The sequence below is a fragment of the Rhinopithecus roxellana genome, chromosome 15 (genome assembly GCF_007565055.1).
Source record: "Rhinopithecus roxellana isolate Shanxi Qingling chromosome 15, ASM756505v1, whole genome shotgun sequence".
NCBI classification, from domain to species: domain Eukaryota; kingdom Metazoa; phylum Chordata; class Mammalia; order Primates; family Cercopithecidae; genus Rhinopithecus; species Rhinopithecus roxellana.
In genome coordinates this window covers 32534101-32550588 of record NC_044563.1, presented here as the reverse complement: position 1 = coordinate 32550588, position 16488 = coordinate 32534101, and the positions used below count along the sequence as shown (strand labels likewise).

Sequence of the window (16488 nt, the reverse complement as noted above, 5' to 3'; positions counted from 1 at the left end):
ACAGAAGGGATGCCCAGCTCTCAAACTGCTGCAGGGGCTTTGGGACAAAGTATTAAGACAACTAAGGATGTCGGGATGAGTGGTTGAGGGGAGGTGGCAGCAGATGGTCTCAGGAACTGCATTTTCAACAACCACCTAAGATCAAACTCTTCAGCCCCCCTTGTACCTCTCCCACCAAACACCCACTCCTCCTTCACTTCCTACATCTCTTATTGGACCTCAGACCCTCCAGTCCCCAGGCTGCTAACCTCAGAGTAAACTTTCACTTCTCCTCAATTCACCATCTAATCAGTTGACAAGTCTTACTGTACCTACACTAGGAATGTCTCTGATCTATCTCAGCTGTTCCAATACCATTATTTACCACAGTGCTTAAGAGCACATGATATGGAATTGGGTAGACTCTGGTCCTCTGCCTCTTATAGCTGGTGTGATGTGGAACACCTTTCCCCATCTCTAAAGTGGTACTGAGTCTAATTAAAGGCACAGGGTTGTGACGATTAAATGAGATAATGCGTTGATTTTATTTCCATCCATTGCACAGGCACTCGGGAATTAAAATAGCAGCACTTTGTATCTCTGTTCAAGCCCTTTTGACACGCTGCCCATACTATTTCAGTGGCACTTTATTAATCTTCACACCTCCTTCTGTAAACCATTCAATAGGATGTGATCAGATTAACTGTAATTTAACACAGCTGCCATGGAAACACTCTCTCAAAGTCTTCATGATCCATGGAAGAGTCTCTGTTCTTTGGCAGGACATTTAAAGTTCTCTCTAGCTTTGAAATCACAACCTCCACACCTTCCTGGCTAAACCTGAATGAGCAAGAGTTTCTAAAATATGGCCCTCACTTCTTATCATTGCCTCTTCTGCCTAGGAATCTCATATCTCCCATTGTCCACCTCACTGATCAAAATCCTAAACAAGGAACTATCACTCTCATTGAAGTGTCCTGCTAGAAATAAGCTTGCCTTTCATCAAGCTCTCTATGATAATCTTGGGCAAGATATTTAGCCTTACTAGGCCCCAAGGGTGAAATGAGATCATGCTATAAAGAGCCTGGCAGGCCGGGCGTGGTGGCTCACGCCTGTAATCCCAGCACTTTGGGAGGCTGGGGTGGGGGGATCACCTGAGGTCAGGAGTTTGACACCAGCCTAGTCAACGTGGAGGAACCCCGTCTCTACTAAAAATACAAAAATTAGCCGGGCATGGTGGCAGGTGCCTATAATCCCAGCTACTTAGGAGGTTGAGGCAGGAGAATTGCTTGAACCCAGGGAGGCGGTGGTTGCAGTGAGCCAAGATCATGCCATTGCACTCCAGTCTGGGTGACAAGAGCAAAACTCCACCTCAAAAAATAAAAAAATAAAAAAAAAAGAGAGGCTGGCAGAGTAATCTGGTAGGTGTAATTGGTAGCAGCAGTGGTGGTAGCAGCTACTTGTGGGACACAAAGATCTGCTCAAGAAAGAGATGTTGGGGATAATCTGGAGAACAAAGAAGGACAGTACTTAACACTTAGTAAGTGCTCAATAAATGTTAGCATAATAAAAATACTATTATGATACTTATTTCATTCTACCTTACATAGTATTTATTTGTAAATAATTTTGTTTCTAAATTGAAATTTTGGAGAACAAGTACTCTGTTTTATTTATCTTTGTTTGCTCCATGGTCGCAACACCCTGCCAGGTTCAGAGTAGGCTCTTCATTAAGTATATGAGAGTGGCAAATAGATGCGAACACGAATAGCAACACCAGTCTGGCTGCAGATGCACATACGGGGCCTGGACAGTGGAAGGTTAGGAGGCAGCTGAACAGGACTTCTGGAACTCCTAGGAGTGCAATGCGTCAACTAGTGGCCGAGATATTTCAACTTAAATAAGCATCCTAGGACATGTGTAGGGGATAGATGGGGATGCAGAATTAAGCCTCAGTCAATACCAAGATCAGAATAAAAAGGTGAAAGCAGCAGTATCTCCATTAGGACACTTTCTTTTGCACTGTAACTGGATGACAGGTCATATGTTTACAAGGAATAAGACAACACTATTCTGTTTAAACCTAGTATCCCCTATACCCGGGAAATGAAATAAATAGGCCTGATTTATCACACTATGTTTTTACGGTCTATTTTCTCACTTGCCTCCTTATTAGGCTCCGTCCCTAGCAACAGAAAGGTGTTTGACACATACTACATGCTCATTTTGAATGAGAAATGAGTAGTAGTAACATATTCTTAGCATTTGTAGAGTATAAGTTCTCCATTCTGTTTAGGTACAACGGAAGTAAGCTGAACACTTCAAGCGTAGCATTTAATAATTTTAACATATCTAAATTTCTAAACTAGTGCTAGAAATGTATCTACAAGAACAAGATCATTTTTAATGATAACAACAGACTTGAAATATATCATTTAAGTATGAGAAGCCATATTAGCATGCTATCAACATCTGGTCATAGGACAAAGAATTGAAGGATCGATAAAAAATTATGGTGAATAAAAATGTTTCTTAATTTATAGATCTAGATTTTCTAAGCCATTAAATTTAACCATATGGTATAATTTTAACATTCCATATCCAATGCAACAATCATTCAAGCAGCTCCTATAAATCTCAGGGTCTCATAAAAGGCAAAAGGCCCAAGAGTGCTCAGAAACATATTTCTTGAGAAAATTCACAAAGATTTACCTGGAGTCTAAAAATTTAAATCTAAGGTATTGGTACTGAACTCTGCAAACAGTTGAACTAAGGGAGTAAGATTTCTAAGGGATAGAAGCATAAAATGTTAATCCAATGCTCTGTTTTAATTTTTCATAGAGAAATTGGTTCTTTCTTTCTTGTACTAATTGTAACATTGTTTTAGAACAAAACATATGACGAAAACATACATACTATATTTTAGGACTGGAGATGTTAAATGTGTAAAAAAGTGGATAAAGGAATCTGAAATACACAATAGCTATTTCCAATGGTTGCATTAAAAAAAACTTTAACAATTGACATAACTCATATTTCATATGATAGAGCAAGTCGTTAAATAAATGGCAATTCTAGAATCAAAAATTGATGTAAAGTTATTTGGACATATAGGCACAAGGGTGCAGGAGCAAAAAAAGGTAGAAATAATTTAAAGTTCTGAAGCCACAGGCCAAATGGTGTTTCTTAGTCTTACCCACTTTGGGAATTTTTTTTTAAGATGCCTATTTCAAGAACACTTACAGCTCTTATTTTTTAAATACCAGACCAGCTTTGTAATTAAGAAATCAATTACTAGTGAAGTCTTAATTAGGAAGTCTTTTTTTAAGCTCTCAGGCAGGGGAACAGGAAAGAGGAAAGGAGTGAATCACTCATTCCAATTGTCATGAAAATCAACTAATCTCTTAAATACGTAAGTATATATAAGGGGATTTCAAAAAGTTCATGGAAATATGTATTATGAAAAAAACTATGCATGGATTTCAAAAATTTTGCAGCAAAATAAACTCATACTAACTTGTACTAAATTTCTGCACCAAAACAAACTCATACTAACAGGATCCAGTGTGAGGCACTAAAATTAAGACATCAATTTGAAGAGAGCCCCTATCAGAGCAATATGAATCCTGCTAAGAGTGAAGGCAGAACAGACATCAAATTTTTGGTGATACTTGGGTAGAAGAATGGCAAAATCACGGATGTATAATGAAAAGTTTATGGGAACAATGCCACAAAGACATCAGCAGTTTACAAATGGATAACTCATCTTAAGGAGGGATGAGACAATGTTGAAAATGAAGCCTGCTGCAGACTACCTACACAAATTTGCAAGGAGAAAAAATTAATCTCGTTCATGCTGTAACTGAGAAGACCAAAGATTAACAGTAGAAACAACAGCCAACACCACAGACATGTCAATTTGTTTAGCTTATACAATTCTGACTAAAAAATTAAAGTTGAGCAAACTTTCCATTCTATGGTTGCCAAATTCATTGTATTCAGATCAGCTGCAGATAAGAGCAGAGCTGTCAATAAAAATTTTATATAAATGGTATCAAGATCCTGAAGCATTTCTTCAAAAATGTGTAAGAGGAGATGAAACCTGGCTTTACCAGTACAATCCTGAAGACCAAGCACAATCAGAGCAATCGCTATACTGAGAGGTGGAAGTGGTCCAGTCAAAGCAAAAGCCAGCTCATCAAGAGCAAAGGTCATGACAATAGTTTCTTGAGATGCTCAAGACATTCTGCTTGTTGACTTTCTGGAGAGCCAAAGAATGGTAACATCCACTTATTATGAAAGTGTTTTGAGAAATTTTGCCAAAGCTTGAGCAGAAAAATGGCCAGGAAAGCTTCCCTGGAGAGTACGACAACAATGCTTCTGCTCATTCTTCTTAACAAACAAGGGCAAGTTTGCAAAATTTCCAATGGGAAATCATTGGGCATCCACTTTACTGCTGATTTGGCTCCTTCTGACTTTTTGTTTTATAATCTTAAAAAATCTGTAAAGGGCACCCATTTTTCTTCAGTTAATAAGGTAAAAAATACACTGCATTGACATGGTTAAATTCCCAGGACGCTTAGTTATTTAGGGATGGACTAAATGGCTGATATCATTGCTTACAAAAGTGTCTTGACCTTAGTAAAACTCTTGGTAAGAAATAAAGGTAGTTTTTAAAATTTTTACCTTTTAATTCTATTTTTCCACAAACCTTTTGGAATCTCCTTGCATATGTGTGTACATATATATGTGTGTATGTGTGTGTATATACACATATAATAAACACACATCCACATATACAGTGAAAAAACTAATCATACTATACCTTTTCTTCTAGCTTTTGTGACAGAAAAAGGATGGTACCGTCGAATGCTTTTGCTTTGTTGGAAAGTTCACTATGACTATAAAGTAAAGCAATTCTCAGCCTTCTAGATGCTAAATCTGGAACATATGTCACATGGTACTGGTATAACTGCCAGTCTTGAGGAAAATCTAAGTTAAAGAGGTTTGTAACCAGTTTCACAGGTATTCCACTGGAACCTGAAGACGACAAATAAAAAATAATTTTTTAATCAGGAAATCACATCATGTTAATATTAATCACTTCATTTAAAAATGTATTTGCATATGCATAGTAGTTGCTGTAAAGCAAGGATTTTTGCACAGTGACACAGGATAAACCCTAAAATTTGCAGCCTAATAACACCTTTGGGAGCTAAAATGGGATCATGCATGAAGCGGGCTTCATAAGAACATAAGAGCTGACACTGACATTCCTGTCCTTGTGAGACGAGAAGCATCTGAACTCAACCATTCCAGGACGCCTTTCAGAGCTTGCCTTCCTGCTCTCATTTTCTGCAATTCAAATCAGCTCAAGTAATTTTTTCAGATGCTGCTCTGAAATCATACTGCTCTCATATTATAAAGAAACAGTCTGGTTCTTACTATGAATATACAACCCCCAACCTCTGGGAAATCCAAATAATCAAAAGTTAATCATATTTCTGAAAATTCTGAAAAAGTTCTACCAGTGGTTAGACCAAACAATCTCAGAGAAGACCCTCAGAGATTAAGGGGAAGGCTGGGGACAGAGGAAGGAACTGTCATTTTTCCGACGTGAAAACAGACAGGGCTTCTGGGCTTCTGTTTTCCGCAGACACATGGAGGCCATGTGTGCTTCTGGGACTTCCAGCCCCCTACAGACATTTTTATTCACATCTTAAAAGTCTATAGGACAAAATCAGAGATGGCCACGACATAGTCAGTTAGCTCAGGATGGTGTAAGTTCCCCACAGGGCAGAATCCAGGAGGGCACGAAAAAGGTTCTTCTCACTTCCCCTTACAGAGAATCATCCAGTTTTGATCTTACAGAAAAGAATGATATAGGGGCTGGGCATGGTGGCTCACACCTCTAATCCCAGCACTTTGGGAGGCTGAGGCAGGTGGATAGTTTGAGGCCAGGAGTTCGAGACCAGCCTGGCCAACCTGGCAAGACCCTGTCTCTACAAAAAATACAAAAATTAACTGGGCATGGTGGTCCACGCCTGTAATTCCAGCTACTCGGGAGGTGGAAGCACAAGAATCGCTTGAACCTGGAAGGCAGAGGCTGCAGTGAACCAAGATCGCACCATTACACTCCAGCCTGGGCAACCGAGTGAGATGCCCTCGAAAAAGAAAGAAAAGAAAAGAATGATATAGAATAGGCGCTATTTTGCTTTTCTCATGGAGGAAAGCAACCCAGAGACCCCAAGGTGGTGAGGAATACAAGGTATCAGCTGTCCTTCAGTATTTCCTCAGCTTTGACCTGGGGTATACATCTGGTAGGAGCAAGAAACCTCTGTGCTATTTTAGTTAAATAACAGATCTCTTTTGTTCTCCCAGATCCTGAGGAAATGGCAAAGCAACATATTTTAGCTGCTCATATAACGAGTAGTCAACCTAGACTGTCAGAGCTGGAAAGACCCTTCAAGATCGTCTACACATGATAGTTTTCAAACGGCAGCTGGGTCCCATTAGCGCTGTAGTTATGAAATCAGGTGAGGTGAATCGCATGTTTAATGAAAAGACCGGAATAAAACAGAATGGAAGAGATGCACTGTTTCATGAAACTTTTGCTTCACTTGTGTGGAGACAGTGTGTGTATGCTGGATAATAATGTATTTCTTATTTTGGTTTAAAAAGTTTGGAAAACACTGATCCACATCAGTGAGTTTTAACTTTCGTGAGGGGGCCACAAAGCCTTTTGAGAATCTAATGAAAACAACAGACCTACTTTCCAGAAAATACTTATACTGACAATTTGCATGAATTTTATGGGTGAGCCTGGAATCTGGGTAAAGAATCCCCCAAATAGGTTGTCTTTCTTTTTACAGCTGAAGTCCAGAAAGGTTATTACTTCCCATGTTGGGAAAGAAAAGAAACATCTTTTTAACTCCAACCCCAGTATATGAAGAAAATCTTTTCCAAAAGTGAGATGTCATTTTGGGGAAGATATTATTTCTATTAATAAAAGAGAAAATTAAGGCTAGAAAAACTAAAGCACCTAACAGCGCCTTGGACATAGAAGATGTTCAGTAAATATCTGTTAAGCAAACTTACAAACTTATTTATTTTAGACCTAGAATTTGGAATTCCTTAAGCAAGATTTGGTAACATTAAAAAAGTAAGTAACATAAAACTGGGTACCTGTTTTACAATCTCTCACATGTGCCAATTTTTCTCTGGTACAGATACTCAAATCCATAAAGTCCTGTTTGTTTTTCACACCTCTTTCCACGGAGGTACTTCCAGCATCACCAGAAGATATCCCATATTTATCTAAAACACGAAGAGAATATGGTAACAGCTCATATTTCATTCTAGTGATACTGTTTACAACTACTATGTCAAAAATGCATTGCAATCCAAACTTGTGGTTTTGGATACAGCTTGCCCGTATTGCTGAAACCATTCACAACTATACAGAAGTCTTCAGCCTAAAAATGGAAAATTGTGAAGAAAACACAGAATGTTTTGTTAAAAATAACAGATCTTGGCCAGATGTGGTGACTCATGCCTGTAGTCCCGGCACTTTAGGAGGTCATGGCGGGTCGATCACTTGAGCTCAGGAGTTAGAGACCAGACTGGGCAACGTGTTGAAACCCTGTCTCTACCAAAAACACAAAAAATCAGCTGGGCGTGGTGACATGTGCCTGGGCTGAGGTGGGAGGATCACTTAACCCAACTCCAGAAGGTGGGGGTAGTAGTGAGCCATGGTCACGCCCACACTCCAGCCTGGGCGACAGGGCAAGACCCTGTCTCACAAAAACAAAAGCAGATCTTGAGTTAGTTTTTGCTCTTGTAATATTGTAGTTATTGCTCTTGTAATTTCTCTTCTTGGCTAAAGAAAAAGCCCTCCCTCCCCATTCCCTTCTCCATACCTATTTATGGAGGGCAGCTCTCCTGCCCTTAGCTCTTGTGTAACACCCTGAAGGGTTACCGACTAACTTCTGTCCTCAGCAACTTCTGCCCAGAAAGAAGCTGAATCTCTGACATTTCCCAACGAAACGAGAGAAACTGCCTGGAACATTGCCATCAGTTTTTATTCTAGGTCATTCCCCATAAGAATAAAAGCCAGTGTTTCACCTCAGGGCATATCACTTACTGATAGCTTCTAGAAAATATGAAATTAATATCTGTTTCCAAATGAGTATTTTCTGTTTAAATTAGTATGGGAGATGCTGACTTTCTGGCATGTTGAAAATAACTTTATAAAAATACAAAATGTTACTGCAAAGTAATATGAATTTCTAGAACTCTACATGACCACTGCCTTTGACGTAGTCACTGTGTGAAACCACCCTACATGGAACTACCACCGGCTCAAATGCTGTCCAACCCCTGCTCAGTGGAGTCTAAGTTTCCCAGGAAAATCACAAAACGTATTTAATGTTTAATTCTATTACCCTCACTAAATTGTCCATATAAGCCATTGCTCTTGGTTTCAAAAGATGTTAGGTGGTTTCTGAAAATTCGAGCTACTACAGTATGGCAGTTACCAGGAGCTGGAGGATGCAGGGAATGGGAGTTATTACTTAATGAGTACAGAGTTTCAATTTTGCAAGGTGAAAAAAGATCTACAGTTGGATGGTGGTGATGATTGCACGGCAATATAAATGAAGTTAATCTCCCAAGACTGCACATTTAAAAGTAATTAAAATGGTAAATTTTATGTTACATATATTTTAAAATAAATAAAGAAAACTCCAATTTTCCCTCCAAGGATGAAGGATTTTCATCATTCACTGTTCATAACAATGTGTGGCGGATGTGAAAAAACATTCGCAAGGATGGAATAATGTTTGAAAATAATGGAAGGCACTGGGCCTGTCAGAGCAGGGCTGCTGTGTTCACAGGCTGCACATTCATTTGTGTGTTTGGATCACAGGGGTACATACACAGGACTGGAAAATTCCCAGCGAGGAATAGCAGAGTCAGACATGAGATGGGTGGGGGGACTAGACCCTCAGAGCCTGGGAGAACCTAACGCTTAGAGCTTCCATATTTATTAGAAATCAGTTGCTTGGGAAAATAAAAAAACACTGTGGTCAGAACAAGAGAGATGGCTAACTGGTTTTTTTTTTCCCCCTTTTCTTTTTTTTTGAGATGGAATTGGAATTTCGCTCTTGTTGCCCAAGCTGGAGTGCAACAGTGCGATCTCGGCTCACTGCAACCTCCACCTCCCAGTTTCAAGCGATTCTCCTCCCTCAACCTCTTAAGCAGCTGGGATTACAGGTGTGTGCCACCACACCCAGCAAATTTTTTGTATTTTTAGTAGAAAAGTAGAAACAGGGTTTCACCTTGTTAGCCAGGCTGGTCTTGAACTTCTGACCTCAGGTGATCCACCCGCCTTGGCCTTGGCCTCTCAAAGTGCTGGGATTACAGGCCTGAGCCACCACGCCCGGCCTGGCTAACTGGTTTTATTCAGGGTCATGGGCCTTAAGCCCCGGTGCCTCAGAATGTGACCATATTTGGAGACAGGGTCTTTAAATAGGTGATTACGTTAAAGTGAGGTCATTATGGTGGTTCCTAATCCAGTATGACTGATGTCATAAGAGGAGGAATTAGGACATAGAAATGCAAAGGAAAGATCATGTGAACACAAGGAGAAGTCGGCTATGTATAAACCAAGAAGAGGGTCCTCAGAAGAAACCAGCCCTGTCCTACCTGATCTCAGACTTTAAGCATCCAGATTTGTGAGCAAATAAATTTCTGCTGATTAAGCCACCTAGATGGTACTACTTTGTCAGGGCAGCCCTAGCAGACTAACACATGGGGCATGCCAACTCACAATGTGTGATTGTGGTGACTTTGCGTTGCATGTTGACAAGTATCCTGAGACCAACTCTGGCTTTGCAGTGAGGAGAGCTACCATTGAATGGTGATGTTTACCACAGGAGGGGAAGAAAGAGAGCAGTGGCTACATGCATACCAGGTTTCTACCATCTTTCCAAGCAATGCCATTGGCATTTATATACCATCCAGATTGTTTTTGCTTTTTAAAAAATTCATATACATTTAAGGCATAAGAGCATAGTTTTGTTACATGGATATATTGCGTAGTGTGAAGTCTGGGCTTTTAGTGTAACCATCATCTGAATAATGTACACTGCAGCCATTAAGTGATTTCTCACTCCCCTCCCACCCTCCCAACCTTCCGAGCCTCCAATGTCTATTATTCCACACACTATGTCAATGTGTACACATTATGAAGCTTCCACTTACAAGTAAGAACATGCAGTATTTGACTTTCTGTTTCTGAGTTATTTCAGTTAAGATAATGGCCGCCGCCCAGGGGCAGTGGCTTATACCTGTAATCCCAGTACTTTGGGAAGCCGAGATGTGCAGATCACCTGAGGTAGGGAGTTCAAGGCCAGCCTGAACAACATGGAGAAACCCCGTTCCTACTAAAAATACAAAATTAGCCAGGCATGGTAGCATATGCCTGTAATCCCAGCTACTCAGGAGGCTGAGGCAGGGGAATCACTTGAACCCAGGAGGTGGAGGGTGCAGTGAGCCGAGATTGCACCATTGCACTCCAGCCTGGGCAACAAGAGTGAAACTCCAACTCAAAAAAAAAAAAAACCACCCATGTTGCTGCAAGACATGCTTTCATTCTTTTTATGGCTGAGTAGTATTCTCTTATATATGTAAACCACATTTTCTTTATCTAATGCTTAAGTTGATTTTATGTCTTTGCTATTATGAATAGTGCTGCAATAAACATACAAGTGCAGATAAATTTTGAATATAATGATTTATTTTCCTTTGGGTAGAAATCCAGCAGTGGGGTTGCTGGATCAAATGGTATTCCTATATAACACCATAAAGATTTTTAAAGTATTTTTTCAAAATTCTTCAGTGAATAGAAAGAAACAGAAACTGGCTTCCTAATATCTGTGGAGTCCCATCTACCAAATGGTGTCAGGAAATTCAGCATGTGCTTCTGTGTTAGAGTCCCAAAGGCACATGACAAAGGGTATCCTTCAAGGAAAGGAAATCGGGATGTGCAAGAGGTGGACCTACTGCTGTAAGGCTTGGCAGGGCTCCTCTTGCTCCATTCGGGTAGAATGGGACTAAATGAACAGACTGAGTTGCACTCACCATTCGTTGAAATCCTGCTTGTTCCCAAGAAGCCATTGCTAGAGGATGCTTCATTGTTACTAAGATCAACAGATGTAGGCTAAAATGGCAAAAAAAAAAGGGGGGGGGGGTTGTTCAGATTTACAGTGGTAAGTCACAAATCAAAAGATTATCCTAAGAACAGTGTCAGGTCTTCAGATTACCATGAACTAGGCAAAGAAAATGTTAACAGGTAAAACCCTTGAGAGATGAGAAGAGAGTGCCTATTCCAGAAAAGAGGATAAAGACATACTGTAGTTTTCCTCACTCATCAAACTTTAGTTTTAGTACCAACTGTCGCCAGATATATATAGGTGGAGGTGTAGGGAAGCAGAGATGAGATTCTTGTGCCCAGGGAGCTCACCAGAGGACATGCGGCACAGATGCACATGGACCTCATGCTTCCATGACCCATGGACATAAAATGAACAGAGGCCCCGGGTCACCAGCTCAGATCATGACTCTGCCTGAATAAACTGGGCCAAAATAGGTTCACAAAAAAGACCAACAGAACAATTAGTATGTTCTCTTTTCATAGTAACTACTTCTCTTTGTTCAAGAAGTTACTGTATCTTGGCCTGCTAAAAAATGAACAAAGTCCAGAGAAAACCGCTTCATGAGAATAAAGGCATAAGGACCACAAACTACTCATTTGAATACTTGCTTCAAATGCTAAGAATATGTAGTAGTATTAATAACATCACTCCAAAGTTGCTTATTGGCAGGTCAATCTAGTTGCTTAAATCCAGCAAGGAGCTTTCTCTATAGTGGTTGCTCAAGAACAGTAGTTTAATCTAAACCACATGTGTGACAGTATTTATTTTTATATACTAATTAGTCAGAAAAACTGCATTAGATTATACGCCGTGTAATGTTATGAAAGCACATCATTTTTTACCAGGCAATTTAAAACGAAATCATGAAATTAAAACTCAGAAAGAAAAAGAGAATGACATATTTGTCCCCAATCTTCAGTCCTCTTTACTGGCTAATATACCTACATTAATATCTTACTCAGACAAGATCCCTAGAAGGAAAAAACTGTTAAAAGGAACCTTGGAAAGACTCAAACTTGAGAGAAAAGGTAATACACTACTTCGTAACAGAGAGGAGGAGATACAAGTAGAGGAAGGTATAGTTCCGGCTAGAGAGAGAGGTAGGAGAAAATGAAACCATGCGCAATAAGCATTCTACGCACCAATGGCGAGGCTTGGGTGCGCCCCACTTCTGTGGCACTGGGGCTGCGGGCGATGCCTCTGGCTTTCACTCGGGCCCTTCCACTCATGTTCCCTGTGAGCCCACAGTGGCCACAAGAGCTGCAATGTCTCAGTTAGGGTATGTTTTGCTTTGGCTACAGATGGCGAGGCTGTGACGGCGAAACTACCTGGAGGCGGTGGATGTCCAGCATCCTCAACCTACGCAGGGGCTGGAAATGCGTCCGAGGCTCGTGCGTGGGTGGAGAAGGCACGCTGGGGCGTGGGGATTGGCGCGAGCACGTGGGCCTGTGCGGGACTTCTTTTTTCTTCCCATTACCTCCACCCTGCCCCAAAATTTGGCATTATCCCCCTTTTCCATTTTTGCCAATCATATGTGTATTGGGTGGCACCAAACAATAATTTTTTTTTTCAGTTTGTATTTTCTGCTCACCAATGAGAGGGTAAGTACCTCTTCATACATGTGATACTTTTAGAGTTATCCAGTCTGCAAATTGCCTGTCGCATTCGTTGCCCATTTTTACAATAGAGTGAGTGTCCCATCTTTGTGATTTGGAAGAAAACTTTTTTTAAAAAATTGCAAATATGCAAATATCTACTTCCAATCTATCACTTGTTAATTTTTACTATGAAATGCTTTAACCAAAATCCTAAATTTCGATGTTGCCAAATTCAGCCATTTTAAAATTTGTGCTTTTGGGATCTTTTTAAAAGAAAATTCCACCTGTCCTAAGTTTACAAGGACAAGGACTTTCTATCATATTTTCTTTTTATTAACTTAGTAAGTTTACTGTTCACAGCAAGTATCTTCTATCCTTCAGGAATTTACACTCACACATATGTAAGTATACAATGTGAGTGAGATAGAAGTCCAACTTTATCTCCATATAGTGAGCCATTCTTCCTTGACATCATCTGTTAAATAGCACATACTTTCTCTAATAGTTTGTGAAGCCACCTCCAGCAAATGACAGATTCCCATGTATAAATAGATCTAGTCTGTGCCTTCCATTACTGCACCAAGACTTTAACACTATGTATCATTATTTCTTTGTATTATTCATAGAATCTGGTGGGATAAGTCTTTGCTCTTTGATCATTTTTTCCAACTGATTTATTTATTCACAAACTTTATTCTTCCATATACATTTTAAAATAAGTTCCTCAAGTTTCTTTAAATATCTTGCTTAAATTTCAATAGCATTGTATCCAATATATAAATCAATTTAGGAAGAACTTACATTTTTACAATGTTAGATTTCTCCATTTATTAAAGTCCTTTGTATCTTTTAATAGAGCTTAATTTTTTTCATAAAAGTCTCATGTACTGAGTTAACTTTTGAAAATTTCATAGTTCTTATTACTATTGTGAACTATCTCTTCTTGTCATGTTTCATACTTGGTAATTATTAGTGTAGACACGTGATACTGGTTTTTGTAAAGTTGATGCTGTTTATCAAGCTTGCTGAATTCCTCAGTTCTTAGAGCTTGTCTTTTGATTTCATTGAATTTGTATGTAATAATATCATCTACAAATAATGATAATTTGTCTCATCCCTTCTTATTCTTTTTCTTTTTATTTGTTTTTCTTGTCTTATGTTGCTCAGATTTTTCAGTACAATGTTGAAGGTTACTATGGTAGTTGGAATTCTTGTTTTCTTTCTGATTTTAGAGAGACTGAAATGTCTCCATTTTGTTTGATGTTTGCTATAAATATCTAGTTTATAGTCCTTATCATGTTAAGAAAGCTTTCTTCTATTCCTACTTTTCAAAGATTATTTTAATTATAAATGTGCATAGAATTTTATTAAATACTACCCTGGATTTGTTGAAAAGCTTGTGCTGAAGTTATAAGGGCACATGTACAGGCTGTTCATCAGAGTATTCTTTGGAGTGGCAGGTAGTTGCAGGCAGCTTATGTACCCATCAGAAGGGGCAACAGGTAGGTAAAATGTGGTAGACACATGGAGTGGATTACTAGGCTAACATTCAGAAATAATGACCTAAAAATATATTTAGCAGCATGGATAGATAGATCTTAAACACATTGTGTTGAAGAAAGGAAAAGCTTAAAAAAAGATTGAGATCTATACAATGATAAAATATTACATTAATTTTTAAAACATTAGGGACACCTGTGTATGGGATATGTACTAATTTTTTAAGTAAACGTATATATCCAAGAACAGACACAATAGATTAAGTACTTATATAAGGAAATAAAATAGGAATGTGAATGGGGCAGAGAAAGAGAGAGCAAAAGACAGTACGATATAATATAGAATTTGCACAGACCCATGAGAATCATATAAAATGAATCAAAGAATATGATTAATTCAACTTTCTGTACTTGGGGACTGAAAATTTAATAAATATAATAGCTAATTTTTATTGAATACCTGCAGTATGCCAGGCATTATTGCCCCAGCTTTATAGATTAGGAAATTAAAGCTTAGGCAAACTGACTTGCTCAAGGCCCTACATTATGTGGCATACCTGGGATCCCAATTCAAGTCTGTCAACCTGTAAAGCTCACACTGTATCCACTCATCTCCTACTCTCCTCCCTCCAAGAAGGTGATCTGCCTTACTTTAGATGCAGCTTTTACTAGAGGAAAAAGTTCAAAGCCTGTGTGTTATGCCCTGTTCTGCCATTCTATTTATTCTCCATCAGAATACGCTTTCATCGGGTTCTCTTGGAACACATTAACCCTGACTGCTGGCAAGTGCAAGAGATAATGATGGTCTCGGGCAGAGATGGCCAGCCTTGGACTTGGTTCAGTGAAACTACTCTAATGAATAATAATAGATTTCTTTGAAAATGAAAGAGTGTGAAAATTGTGAGTGATCATAAACTGCTGTGTTACAAAGGAGGGGCAGATGGAAAACACAATGTGGACAAGGAATCTACTTCTGAAAATCTGTGCTTTGTTTCTGAATGTAAGAATAGTCTCTAGCCCATGTTTTCCAAATTTACCACCTCCTGATACCACATTCCTTTTCATGTGACCTGCATTGATGTAACATGACAGAGTGACAAGAAAGGCTAAGAATACACGAGACCTTTGAACAGTCAGATCCCTTCGATTTTCCAAATACTAATGTGTTATAAAATCAGAAATATTGATGATTTCTAATCATTATCTGCATTTTTCAATTTTCCTCTATGATTACTATAATAACCGACACAGAAATCAGTCACATTGTGCCTTCCACATAGGCTTTTTAAAATGCACGTGTACTTTCTCTGTGGCGGTGATAGATGCAGGAGGAAGATAAGTGGGGGTCCCCAGAGAACCTCTGACTCGTCTGCACACTGGGAGAATGGGGTTGAAGCCGCAGCAAGTTGGAACCAACCACTTGCAATGGGGAGGAGCCTGGGCTCTCCAGTTCCTATGTGAGGCCTGGAATGAATCTGTGAGGTCGGGGCCTCTCGATTTGCTGAAAGTTTTTTTTCCTTCTCGCCCAATAAACTATTTCCTCACCCTTCAATGTATTTGCATGCCTAACTGGTCATGCAAATGTGACAAGAACTCGGTTTTAGCTGAACTAAGGAGAAAGTTCTCCATCAGTAAGGAGGCGGTATGCTAAGATTCCAGGTATGCATGGCTTTAAAGTCAGGCAGACCAGAGTTTGTATCCCAACTCCATTGCTTACTAGCTTTCTCACCCAAGGAAATTTACATAATCTCATTTAGCCTCAGTTTCTTTGATTATAAAGTGAGGATAGTGACACTAGGATTCCTCAGCCTCAGCAGTATTCACATTTTGGGCTGGAAAATTCTCTGTTGTGGAAGGCTGTCCTATGCCTTGCAGAATGTTTAGCAGTGTCTCTCGCCTCGACTCACTAGATGGTAATAGCACTCCCTCTAATTGTAACAGCCAAAAATGTCTCTAGACATGGCTCACTGTATCCCGAAGGGCAAGTCACTCCTGGTTGAGAATCGCTGAGATGTGTCTACCCCAAGAATTGTTTTGAGGATTAAATGAGATAATAATAATGATGTTTGTATAGCATTTGCCACACAATAAGAATTGCGTTATTTATTATTATTATCGTGTGTGGTGAACAAATTTTATAAAAATGAGTTCAATACAATTTTTGCAGTGTCATACTTTCGAACTTGTGTCAGATCA

At 39.3% G+C, this 16488-nt stretch overlaps 1 protein-coding gene across 1 annotated transcript in view; it reads right to left on the bottom strand.

Moving 5' to 3' along the window:
* Window positions 1-12635, bottom strand: part of PIWIL4 (piwi like RNA-mediated gene silencing 4) — a 49617-nt gene extending 36982 nt beyond the window's left edge. Inside the window, exons 1-4 of the mRNA XM_010360569.1 lie at window positions 12338-12635; window positions 11122-11200; window positions 7165-7296; window positions 4805-5019 (exon numbers count right to left, since the gene is read on the bottom strand). Coding sequence (XP_010358871.1) covers window positions 4805-5019; window positions 7165-7296; window positions 11122-11200; window positions 12338-12424 — 513 coding nt within the window. The 5' untranslated portion in view covers window positions 12425-12635. The remainder of the gene's footprint in view (window positions 1-4804; window positions 5020-7164; window positions 7297-11121; window positions 11201-12337) is intronic.
* Window positions 12636-16488: the final 3853 nt, after the last annotated feature.